We start from the raw sequence: 13744 nt of genomic DNA, 5'->3' as shown, positions 1-13744 counted from the left end.
CATCACACAGCAAGCGATGGTGGGGGAGATTGAAGCGCTCCTGCATCTTGGCGAGTGCCCCCGAAGCAGTACTGGAATTTCTACAATGTTTGGACACTCGACGCACCTTCAACAGCAGATCGGGCACGCCTGGGTATGTCCTCAGGAACCGCTGAACTACTAGGTTCATCACGTGCGCCAGGCAAGGGATGTGTGTCAGCTTAGCCAACCTTAAAGCGCGAATGAGATTACTCCCATTATCACACACAACCATGCCCGGTTTCAGGTCCAGCGGTGCCAGCCACAAATCCGTCTGTTCCTTTATTCCCCTCCAAATTTCCTCCCCTGTGTGCTGCTTATCCCCAAGGCAGATTAGCTTCAGCAACGCTTGCTGACGCATGCCAACAGCTGTGCTGCACTGCTTCCACGATCCTACTGCTGCTGGGTTAGCGTTTCCGGATGAGGTACAGCTTTGAGATGCGTTGGAGGAGAAGGAGTCAGAGAGGTAGGTGCTGCTGTTATCCAGTGGGAGGGACGGCGGTGCAGCTGTTTGTGGCGTGGGCAACACCCGTGCCGTAGCAGGTGAGGAATCGCTGCCAGGCTCCACAAGGTTCACCCAGTGCGCGGTAAGGGAGATGTATCTACCCTGGCCGAACGCACTCGTCCAGGTGTCAGTGGTGAGGTGAACCTTGCAGGCAACGGCATTCTTCAAGCTTCGGGTTATTTTGCTGACCACGTGCTCATGCAACTCAGGCACTGCAGAGCGTGCAAAGTGGTAGCGGCTGGGAACCACGTAACGTGGGATGGCCACTGACATCATGCCCTTGAAGCTGTTTGTCTCCACCAATCGATATGGCAGCATTTCGCAGGCCAGAAGCTTGGCTATGCTGGCTGTTACTGCCACGGCCCGGGGGTCATTTGCTGGCAATTTCCTCTTGCGCTCAAACATCTCCGACACAGACAACTGAACCGTAGCGCTGCACACGGAAGGGCTGTTGGTTGTTGTGTTTGATGAACACTGGGAGACCTCAAGAGCACTACTCCGGAAAGTGACAGTGTCAGCGTCGTCTGATGTTTGTGAATGTTGTGAACCACGCAATGGCTGGGCTACTGCTGCTGCTGAGGCGGGTCTGGTGAACCCAAGGGAGGCAGTGTTGTTTCTGGTACCCTGTCCTGACGCGTTTGCCCAAAGAGTGGGATGTTTGGATAGCATGTGACGGCTCATGCTGGTGGTGGAGAGGTTGTTAATATTTTTCCCCCTGCTCAGGCGGGTCTTGCACACCTTGCAAATCGCCATGGTAACATCCTCAGTGCAGTCTTCAAAGAAAGCCCAGACTTTGGAGCACCTGCCTCCTTGCTGGCGATTTCTGTTTGCTCCTCTTTTGCCTCTCACTTGAACTTCCACGCTTGTGGTGCCTGAAATTGCGCGCCGCCTACCTTGTGGCACAAGGCGAACTCGTGCAGCAGTGTGTTCTTCAACAGACTCATCTGTGCTGCTGCTACGACGGCGATGTTCTCGTTCACAAACAAAATCTGGGTCTCTGTCCACATTGTCCATACCCTCCTCTTCCATCTCCTCAAACTCGTCATATGTCATTGTGGGCCACCGCCGTGGAGTAGAGCTCCCCACAACAACCTCTGCGCAGCACACTCCAACGTCGTCTTCCAGATCTTGTCGGCCGACCTCCTGCAATTGCAACCCCTCCTGCCCAAATTGCTCTGGGATTTGGGTTTCCGAGTCCTCTTCGGACTCGCCTCGTATTTCAGTGCGCGGTACATTTCCCACAGTTAACGGTTGTGAATCCAGGCACAACATTTCTGGCTGTTCCTCCATTGACCTTTGAAAGGTGGAAGTTTGTTGGGCTGTGAATAGCTCCTGCGAATACCCCATTGTGTCCTGAGGTAATTCATCGGACTGGTTATCTGGCAGTTGTGTGCGTGGTGTCGCTGCCGGTTGTGTCAGCTTTGTGCCCACTGGCTCCTTGTAACTGGCTGAGGACTCGGACCTCGTGCGTGATGTGCTGGTGCTGCTTAACCCACTGCTGGACGCTTGAGAGGTCATCCAAGTAATTATCTGGTCCTGTTCTTTTGGATTTGTGAGGGTTGTTGTCCTGGACAACATGGGTGGTATTGAGTGGGTTTTCTTGGGTGCTCCCCTGTGGCCTGTACGTGAACCGTCAGGGGAAACACCTCTTCCCTTGCCCCTCCCTCTTTCACCGGATTTCTTCCTCATTTCACTTATCCTTACAGTACACGCTGACTGGCAGCAGTACAGTGGCAGTACAGAAATGCTATACAGTACCACTATTCCCAGCAGCGACACAGAGCACAATGCTATACAGTGACGGGTGAGCGGTGTACCACTATTCCCAGCAGACACAGAACAGTGAACAGAATGCTATATAGTGTGGCTGAGCGAGCGGTGTACCACTATTCCCAGCAGACACAGAACAGTGAACAGAATGCTATATAGTGTGGCTGAACGAGCGGTGTACTACTGTTCCCAGCAGACACAGAACAGTACACAGAATGCTATATAGTGTGGCTGAGCGAGCGGTGTACCACTATTCCCAGCAGACACAGAACAGTGAACAGAATGCTATATAGTGTGGCTGAACGAGCGGTGTACTACTGTTCCCAGCAGACACAGAACAGTACACAGAATGCTATATAGTGTGGCTGAACGAGCGGTGTACTACTGTTCCCAGCAGACACAGAACAGTGAACAGAATGCTATATAGTGTGGCTGAGCGAGCGGTGTACCACTATTCCCAGCAGACACAGAACAGTGAACAGAATGCTATATAGTGTGGCTGAACGAGCGGTGTACTACTGTTCCCAGCAGACACAGAACAGTACACAGAATGCTATATAGTGTGGCTGAACGAGCGGTGTACTACTGTTCCCAGCAGACACAGAACAGTACACAGAATGCTATATAGTGTGGCTGAACGAGCGGTGTACCACTGTTCCCAGCAGACACAGAACAGTGAACAGAATGCTATATAGTGTGGCTGAGCGAGCGGTGTACCACTATTCCCAGCAGACACAGAACAGTGAACAGAATGCTATATAGTGTGGCTGAGCGAGCGGTGTACCACTATTCCCAGCAGACACAGAACAGTGAACAGAATGCTATATAGTGTGGATGAGCGAGCGGTGTACCACTATTCCCAGCAGACACAGAACAGTAAACAGAATGCTATATAGTGTGGCTGAGCGAGCGGTGTACCACTATTCCCAGCAGACACAGAACAGTGAACAGAATGCTATATAGTGTGGCTGAGCGAGCGGTGTACCACTATTCCCAGCAGACACAGAACAGTGAACAGAATGCTATATAGTGTGGCTGAGCGAGCGGTGTACCACTATTCCCAGCAGACACAGAACAGTGAACAGAATGCTATATAGTGTGGCTGAGCGAGCGGTGTACCACTATTCCCAGCAGACACAGAACAGTGAACAGAATGCTATATAGTGTGGCTGAGCGAGCGGTGTACCACTATTCCCAGCAGACACAGAACAGTGAACAGAATGCTATATAGTGTGGATGAGCGAGCGGTGTACCACTATTCCCAGCAGACACAGAACAGTAAACAGAATGCTATATAGTGTGGCTGAGCGAGCGGTGTACCACTATTCCCAGCAGACACAGAACAGTGAACAGAATGCTATATAGTGTGGCTGAGCGAGCGGTGTACCACTATTCCCAGCAGACACAGAACAGTGAACAGAATGCTATATAGTGTGGCTGAGCGAGCGGTGTACTACTGTTCCCAGCAGACACAGAACAGTACACAGAATGCTATATAGTGTGGCTGAACGAGCGGTGTACTACTGTTCCCAGCAGACACAGAACAGTACACAGAATGCTATATAGTGTGGCTGAACGAGCGGTGTACCACTATTCCAAGCAGACACAGAACAGTGAACAGAATGCTATATAGTGTGGCTGAGCGAGCGGTGTACCACTATTCCCAGCAGACACAGAGTGGCAGTAAACAGAATGCTATATAGTGTGGCTGAGCGAGGTACACAGAGTGGCAGTAAACAGAATGCTATATAGTGTGGCTGTGCAAGCGGTGTACTACTATTCCCAGCAGACACAGAGTGGCAGTAAACAGAATGCTATATAGTGTGGCTGAGCGAGGTACACAGAGTGGCAGTAAACAGAATGCTGAGCGAGCGGTGTACTACTATTCCCAGCAGCGACACACAATGACTGGGGGGGACCCTGGCTAGCGTGGCTGGAGCGCGAACTACCCTGCCTGCCTACCCAAAGCTAAACCCACAGACAAATGGCGGAGATATGACGTGGTTCGGGTATTTATTTACCCGAACCACGTGACAGTTCGGCCAATCAGAGCGCGTTCGGGTCCGAACCACGTGACCCGTTCGGCCAATCACAGCGCTAGCCGAACGTTCGGGGAACGTTCGGCCATGCGCTCTTAGTTCGGCCATATGGCCGAACGGTTTGGCCGAGCACCGTCAGGTGTTCGGCCGAACTCGAACATCACCCGAACAGGGTGATGTTCTGCAGAACCCGAACAGTGGCGAACACTGTTCGCCCAACACTACCGTTCGCCGGCGAACCGTTCGGCCCATCTCTATGGATTACGAGGCAAAATTATGATCGTGCAAAATGTGTGTCCATCACTAGTGGAGAGGGGGTTAGTCACTTGTTCTACCAGAAACTCCACTGGTGATATTCAGCATGAGAGAAACTCTAGCTAGGCTAAAAGAAAAAAAAACGAAAAAAAAAAACTACAAATCTTCATTGTGCCCAGATGAAATTGTCCAAAATACCAGAGCACTGGCCTAGAAGCAGATAGGGGATTATATCAGTGGTTTAACCAGTGGGTTGGATGATATACATCAGCAGAAAGGCAACCAGAATGATGAGTCTCCGGTGGGGTCTGTAGGGACAGATGTCCCCTGAGTCACCTGGACTCAGAGAGTTTATGATGCTGAAGTAGATACCTTTAACTGTTGTTCTTGGTTTTCTCGTTGTTGTTGTTGTAGTTGTTTGGATTGGAATATTGGTCATGTTGGTCACGTTGTAGAATGTTACTTGCACATAGCTACTGATCCAGGCTTGATAGGCTGTGACCAGGGTGTACACCCCAGGGCGGTATGCTTTTGCACAGCCCTCTCCCCAGCTCACAATTCCAGCCTCGTACCAGACACCGCCAACTTTACATACAAGAGGTCCACCTGAGTCACCCTGAAAGATGGAAAATTTTCATCATCAGAAGAGAAATTGTGATAACACATTTGGCCTGCTGTGTGAAGATTCAACTATGCTGGAATCAAAATCATCGCTGACATGCTTGTACTTTGGCTATGCAACCAGTGATGCTCGGATGGAGGTCGTGATCACGACTTGACCTGATTTCACAACCATTTTTCAGCTATCCGCCACGGGTATTCGTCAGCGTGGATCAATTTTCAATCACTAAAATCCACTTCGGCAGACCGTGAATGAACGCATTCACGCTCGTGAAAACGGCACAGAAGCTGTAGTTAGGTTGTGATTAGCGGAAGTAGGCGGAAGTGACTTTCCTGGGCCAATCAGAGGCCCCCAGCCAGGCCCTAGCAACCAATCATAGGAGGGGAGGCTATGCCCTCCCCTCCTGTATATAAAGCGGCCATTACAGAGCTCCGTCCTTGCTAGACTCTGTGGCACTGAGAGAACATCTCCAGGCCATATTGCAGAAAGCAAGAGCTTTTTTTGTGTCAAAACCCAGCGTTTTCGCTCATTACATTACTCTGATACTGTACTTATTAGTTGTATATATTTAGCTAGCCAGTGAGTCATTGCTGTAGTTAGTGTAGTCAGAGTGTACTGGTGATTATTGTGTTTAGCGCAGGCAGGCAGGGTCAGAGTGTACTGCTCACTTGTATTAAGCTAGCCAGTCATACACTTCAGCTACTACTTACAGACAGTCACACTGCCACTGCAGGTCATTCAGTAAGTTTCGTGAGCAGTGGCGTAGCTAAGGAGCTGTGGGCCCCGATGCAGGTTTTACAATGGGGCCCCCCAAGCACTCTATACGTGACAATTGATACGGCGCACCAAAACCTACCAATGGCAACTACAGTGTCAGAGATGCAAGAAGGGGATGGGGAACAATCTGTTAATGATTACCACTATTCAAAGTATCTATAGAAGTGATTATTATGAGCACAGGACCAATAAAGAGCTAATACTGTGGTTGAGGGAGGGCCCCTCTGGCCCAAGGGCCCCGATGCGGTCGCTACCTCTGCACCCCCTATTGCTACGCCCCTGTTCGTGAGTGACATTGTGTACTGTGCTCACTGCTCACTGGTATTATTATTCATCTCATTTGGCAGTGATACCATTTCAGTTAGGTTGTACTGTGCTCACTGCTCACTGGTATTATTCATCTCATTTGGCAGTGATACCCTTCAGTTACGTTGTACTCTGCTCACTGGTATTAATCTTCTCATTTGGCAGTGATACCCTTCAGTTACATTGTACTGTGCTCACTGCTCACTGGTATTGTTCATCTCATTTGGCAGTGATACCCTTCAGTTACGTTGTACTCTGCTCACTGCTCACTGGTATTATTCATCTCATTTGGCAGTGATACCCTTCAGTTACGTTGTACTCTGCTCACTGCTCACTGGTATTATTCATCTCATTTGGCAGTGATACCCTTCAGTTACGTTGTACTCTGCTCACTGGTATTAATCTTCTCATTTGGCAGTGATACCCTTCAGTTACATTGTACTGTGCTCACTGCTCACTGGTATTGTTCATCTCATTTGGCAGTGATACCCTTCAGTTACGTTGTACTCTGCTCACTGCTCACTGGTATTATTCATCTCATTTGGCAGTGATACCCTTCAGTTACGTTGTACTCTGCTCACTGCTCACTGGTATTATTCATCTCATTTGGCAGTGATACCCTTCAGTTACGTTGTACTCTGATCACTGGTATTAAAGAACAAGCGACACCCATGCTAAACTAGAAATAAAAAACACATATATAAGTAGATAAATACTACTTGTACTTACATAACAGATGTATTGTGCTATTCACGTAATGATTCCTGTGAATTTTATAAAGGAAAAGCATAAAATCCTATTCTAGGCAGTGGCCATCTTGCCAAGCTAATGCTGACATCATATCCTCCCTGACTCTTGTTTTCCCCCCTCCCTTCTCTTGCTCATTGTGTATTCATTAGCTGCCCTCCTCCCAGAGTCTTCAGACACTCCCACTGAGGTGTATGCTAACAACTGCACTGTCTTTTTTATTTACACATCCAATCACTGAATCACCTCAGCCTTGCTTGTAAACACAAGTAATCAGAGGGTGTTTCTGATAAGCATCTAGGCAGGGAAATAAATGGAAGAGGAGGAATATATTATAGATAAAAAGAACTCCCTGCATTCAACTTTTTGGCACTGTTTGGCACTAGGGCCAGTGCTCCTAAAGCATGTGATAACTACAAACCATAACAGCAGAAAACGTTTTGCAAGTTTTGAATGCAGGATTACCATCTTTATCACTTAATACACTCAGCCCAGTTGCTGCTGAAATTTGATTTTTATGATGACAATACCTCTTTAATCATCTCATTACCCAGTGATACCCTTCAGTTACCTTGTACTCTGCTCACTGGTATAATCATCTCATTTGGCAGTGACACCTTTCAGTTACGTTGTACTGTGCTCACTGGTAATCATCTCATTACCCAGTCATACTCTTCAGTTAGGTTGTACTGTGCTCACTGCTCACTGGTATTATTCATCTCATTTGGCAGTGATACCCTTCAGTTGCGTTGTACTCTGCTCACTGCTCACTGGTATTAATCATCTCCTTACCCAGTGATACCCTTCAGTTACGTTGTACTCAGAGCAGGGACAAGGTCCTCCACCACCCAAGGCTGAGACACCAAAGTGCGCCCCTCCATCCCTCCCACCTCAGCTGTCACACGCGGATTGCTATTAGACTAAGAGGGCCACAGGGCCCACAACCTCCCCAACACCTTAATATATAGTTATCTGGCTTGCAGTCACTGCCATGTATCCCGTTTTCTTATTTCTTTCTGCTTCATACACAATTAGGAATGACAGCTGAATGAATTGTGCGCCCCCTCCTACACTGCGCCCTGAGGCTGGAGCCTCTCCAGCCTATGCCTTGGCCCGGCCCTGGTTGTACTGTGCTCACTGGTATTATTCATCTCATTTGCCAGTGATACCCTTCAGTTACGTTGTACTCTGCTGACTGCTCACTGGTATTATTCGTCTCATTTGGCAGTGATACCCTTCAGTTACGTTATACTGTGTTCACTGCTCACTGGTATTAATCTTCTCATTACCCAGTGATACCCTTCAGTTACGTTGTACTGCTCACTGCACACTGGTATTATTTAGCTCATTAGCCAGTGATTCGCTTCAGTTACTATCTACAGACATGTAATAAAGTGGCTTTTGCGCTCCTCACTATATGATAGAGTTTAACCAAATTTCACTTATTTGACAAATTCCACTATTTGACAAATGGATTGCTATACTTTGGGGGGTATCACCTCCCTATTAGACATCAAATTACTTGCACATAAGTACAAAAGTACAGCGCTCAACATCACACAAACTCAGCAATATTAATATCCTTCAAAGAGTCCAGCATAAATTCTTAACCTCCAGCATATAGCATGTAACATATAGTAATTGTCCCAATGTTGCCAAACTGTACAAACACTTCAGTTTGCCCAGTGGCAGTCATTCAACAGTCCATAAAGTCCACTCAACTCCAAGATTAGCTTCACTTCCTCCTCACATATAAGATGCCAAAACACTCTCACCAGCAGAATTGGCTGATTTATTCACAGATCAGCAGAAAGGATTTAGATGATGATATGATGTTCCTCTCACACGGTGTCCACTCCTCCTATATATCACTCAGAGACAGGGATATAACAACATAGCGTAATCCTGTTTGCAAAACCTCATGCAATCACCGTAAGTGCTCAGTGTGTTACTCCCCACACCTTTCCATACCACAGTGGTAAAATGGACAGAGTGTACACTCACCAGATCCTATGGCTGATCCAGGCGATCGGAGATCAGGAGATCCCGTTCGAAGAACGGGATCTCCTGGAGGGCTTCCCCCGTCGCCATGGCGACGAGCGGGATGACGTCACCGACGTCGTGACGTCAAAGGTAGAGTGACCAGATTTTTGTGGGTCCAACCTGGGACGGGGAGGGGGGAGTGGGGAGGACTGAGGAGCGCGCAGCGCCGAAGACCGGGGGCGGGGGGGGGGGGGGCAAATGGGCCTGGCCATGACATTGTATGGGCGGAGCTAATGTAATGATGTAACAGCGAGGCATAAGAAAGCAGTGTTTACGCCATGATGTGGACAAACGAGACTTTGCATCATGGGTGTGCAGAAATTGTGTGATGCTAATAGTATACCGTAACCACAAAGCAGCAAACATAGCCATCTATGACCATTAAATAATAAATGCAGTAACAGTTACCCCGGACACCAGAAAATAAACGCAATAGGCAACATGTCAGCACAAAATGACCGCAATGCGGGCAACATGTCAGTATAAAGTAAATGCAATGCGGGCAAACATGTCAGTATAAAATAAATGCAATGCGGGCAAACATGTCAGTACAAAATAAACGCAATGCGGGCAAGCATGTCAGTACAAAATAAACGCAATGTGGGCAAACATGTCAGTACAAAATAAACGCAATACGGGCAACATGTCAGTACAAAATAAACGCAATACGGGCAAACATTTCACCAGAAAAGAAAGGCAATGCGGGCAAACATTTCACCAGGCAAGAAACGCACTGCGGGCAAACATTTCACCAGGCAAGAAACGCAATGCGGGCAAACATTTCACCAGGCAAGAAACGCACTGCGGGCAAACATTTCACCAGGCAAGAAACGCACTGCGGGCAAACATTTCACCAGGCAAGAAACGCACTGCGGGCAAACATTTCACCAGGTAAGAAACGCAATGCGGGCAAACATTTCACCAGAAAGGAAACGCACTGCGGGCAAACATTTCACCAGGCAAGAAACGCACTGCGGGCAAACATTTCACCAGGCAAGAAACGTAATGCGGGCAAACATTTCACCAGGCAAGAAACGCACTGCGGGCAAACATTTCACCAGGCAAGAAACGCACTGCGGGCAAACATTTCACCAGGCAAGAAACGCACTGCGGGCAAACATTTCACCAGGCAAGAAACGCACTGCGGGCAAACATTTCACCAGGCAAGAAACGCACTGCGGGCAAACATTTCACCAGGTAAGAAACGCAATGCGGGCAAACATTTCACCAGAAAGGAAACGCAATGCGGGCAAACATTTCACCAGGCAAGAAACGTAATGCGGGCAAACATTTCACCAGGCAAGAAACGTAATGCGGGCAAACATTTCACCAGGCAAGAAACGCAATGCGGGCAAACATTTCACCAGGCAAGAAACGTAATGCGGGCAAACATTTCACCAGGCAAGAAACGCAATGCGGGCAAACATTTCACCAGGCAAGAAACGCAATGCGGGCAAACATTTCACCAGGCAAGAAACGTAATGCGGGCAAACATTTCACCAGAAAGCAAACGCACTGCGGGCAAACATTTCACCAGGCAAGAAACGCACTGCGGGCAAACATTTCACCAGGCAAGAAACGTAATGCGGGCAAACATTTCACCAGGCAAGAAACGCACTGCGGGCAAACATTTCACCAGGCAAGAAACGCACTGCGGGCAAACATTTCACCAGGCAAGAAACGCACTGCGGGCAAACATTTCACCAGGTAAGAAACGCAATGCGGGCAAACATTTCACCAGAAAGGAAACGCAATGCGGGCAAACATTTCACCAGGCAAGAAACGTAATGCGGGCAAACATTTCACCAGGCAAGAAACGTAATGCGGGCAAACATTTCACCAGGCAAGAAACGCAATGCGGGCAAACATTTCACCAGGCAAGAAACGCACTGCGGGCAAACATTTCACCAGGTAAGAAACGCAATGCGGGCAAACATTTCACCAGAAAGGAAACGCACTGCGGGCAAACATTTCACCAGGCAAGAAACGCACTGCGGGCAAACATTTCACCAGGCAAGAAACGTAATGCGGGCAAACATTTCACCAGGCAAGAAACGCACTGCGGGCAAACATTTCACCAGGCAAGAAACGCACTGCGGGCAAACATTTCACCAGGCAAGAAACGCACTGCGGGCAAACATTTCACCAGGCAAGAAACGCACTGCGGGCAAACATTTCACCAGGCAAGAAACGCACTGCGGGCAAACATTTCACCAGGTAAGAAACGCAATGCGGGCAAACATTTCACCAGAAAGGAAACGCAATGCGGGCAAACATTTCACCAGGCAAGAAACGTAATGCGGGCAAACATTTCACCAGGCAAGAAACGTAATGCGGGCAAACATTTCACCAGGCAAGAAACGCAATGCGGGCAAACATTTCACCAGGCAAGAAACGTAATGCGGGCAAACATTTCACCAGGCAAGAAACGCAATGCGGGCAAACATTTCACCAGGCAAGAAACGCAATGCGGGCAAACATTTCACCAGGCAAGAAACGTAATGCGGGCAAAGTTCACCTGGAAAAGAAAGCATTTACTCACCTGGCAGAAGTCTCCTCTGGCGCGCTGCTCCGTCCCGGGACCGTCTTGTTCCTCCTGCTCTGGTCTCCCGCGCTGACAGGGCTACGGCAAGATGGCGCCCGAAGCCCTGTACTGGAGACACATAGTCTCCAGTACAGGGCTTCGGCAGCCATCTTGCCGTAGCCCTGCTCGCCTGCCGGTGTCGGAGCAGACACCGGAAGAGGAGGCTGGAGCGGGGCTGCAGGCAATGAACTGGCACGGCGTCTATAGACGCCGCTGCCAGTTCATGCGGAGAGAGTGGCCAGAGTCCCGAGGCCGGGACGTCCCGCTGCTGAAAGCGGGACGTTTCCCGGGACCTCATGCTGCCTGGGACAGCGGACCCCGAATCCGGGACGCGTCCCGGGCAATCCGGGACGTCTGGTCACTCTATCAAAGGGGACTCCGATCCACCCCACAGCTTGCCTGGCACTGATTGGCCAGGCAGCGCACGAGGTCGGGGGGGGCGGCTACGGCACGACGGATAGCGGCGGATCGGCGCGTAGCGGCGGCGGTCGGATTGTACACGCAGCTAGCAAAGTGCTAGCTGCGTGTAGGAAAAAAAAAATTATGTAAATTGGCCCAGCGGGGCCTGAGCGGTGCCTTCCGGCGCCATAGCCCGTGCTCAGCACAGGCTTACCGCCAGGGAAGTTAAATGTGATGCCAGACAGGTTTGCAGTATAGGAGTGAAAGGTTACACTTTCACTCCTATACTGCAAACCTGTCGGGCATCACATTTAAGGTGCAGCATTGATCTGAAGGCTGAGAGCCTAGAAAAGCGATTACAGCTGGTCAGCATTGGATCAGCCATAGGATCTGGTGAGTGTACACTCTGTCCATTTTACCACTGTGGTATGGAAAGGTGTGGGGAGTAACACACTGAGCACTTACGGTGATTGCATGAGGTTTTGCAAACAGGATTACGCTATGTTGTTATATCCCTGTCTCTGAGTGATATATAGGAGGAGTGGACACCGTGTGAGAGGAACATCATATCATATCATCTAAATCCTTTCTGCTGATCTGTGAATAAATCAGCCAATTCTGCTGGTGAGAGTGTTTTGGCATCTTATATGTGAGGAGGAAGTGAAGCTAATCCTGGAGTTGAGTGGACTTTATGGACTGTTGAATGACTTCCACTGGGCAAACTGAAGTGTTTGTACAGTTTGGCAACATTGGGACAATTACTATATGTTACATGCTATATGCTGGAGGTTAAGAATTTATGCTGGACTCTTTGAAGGATATTAATATTGCTGAGTTTGTGTGATGTTGAGCGCTGTACTTTTGTACTTATGTGCAAGTAATTTGATGACTATCTACAGACAGTCATCCCAAGTTTATGCTGAGAACGATGAGGGGTCTGTGTCTGGGGATGTTGGGGTGGCAGAGGTGGTGGTGGGGGGTCAGAGAAGAGATCTATGATGATGATGATCGGGACCATCTGTATGTGCCTCAGACCCCGGAAAACATGTTGTATCATGTGTTTAGGTACTAAAATCTGCGTTCCCACTGCCCGGGTCCACGGATGCATATCATTTTTTGGAAAGCACTATCAAACTGTGGTACTAAGGCTTTGTCCTCCTGACTCAGTCGCTGCTAAAGTCTGCGTTCACACTGCCCGGGTCCACTGACAACTCCGCAGTCATGTCATTGCTATTGCTTCCAATATATATATATATATATATATATATATATATATATATATATATATATAACCTGTCTGGCTCTTTTTGGCATCAGCCACTCATCCTCGTGGCCGCAGTGCAGCAGGGAAACCTCCAGCACATCCCCTGCTTGGCCCACGTGCTGAATCTTGTGTTGCAGTCCTTCCTGCGCACCTACCAGTGGATGAGTGACCTGATGCAAGATGCCCGGGAGGTGGTACGGTTTTTCCACCGCTCAGCCACTGCCTCAGCACTCCTGTCCACCTTACAGCAGCAATATGGCAAGCCACACTGCCTGATAATAGATATGCTAACTCGCTGGAATTAAACTCGGGCCATGTTGGAGTGGCTGTGTCAGCACAAGCTCGCTTTTAGGGCCTACATGTTAGACCCAAGTGTCCCCAGCAACCAGCAAGTCCCCATCATCACTGCAACTCA

At 48.9% G+C, this 13744-nt stretch overlaps 1 protein-coding gene across 1 annotated transcript in view; it reads right to left on the bottom strand.

Annotated features, from left to right (window-relative positions):
- LOC137526008 (transmembrane protease serine 9-like) overlaps positions 1–13744 on the bottom strand; it is a 222203-nt gene that overhangs the window by 78532 nt on the left and 129927 nt on the right. Inside the window, exon 9 of the mRNA XM_068247217.1 lies at positions 4960–5203. Coding sequence (XP_068103318.1) covers positions 4960–5203 — 244 coding nt within the window. The remainder of the gene's footprint in view (positions 1–4959; positions 5204–13744) is intronic.

The sequence above is a fragment of the Hyperolius riggenbachi genome, chromosome 7 (genome assembly GCF_040937935.1).
Source record: "Hyperolius riggenbachi isolate aHypRig1 chromosome 7, aHypRig1.pri, whole genome shotgun sequence".
NCBI classification, from domain to species: Eukaryota; Metazoa; Chordata; class Amphibia; order Anura; family Hyperoliidae; genus Hyperolius; species Hyperolius riggenbachi.
Note: the sequence above shows the minus strand (reverse complement) of the source record. Positions and strands in the feature narration are given on the sequence as shown.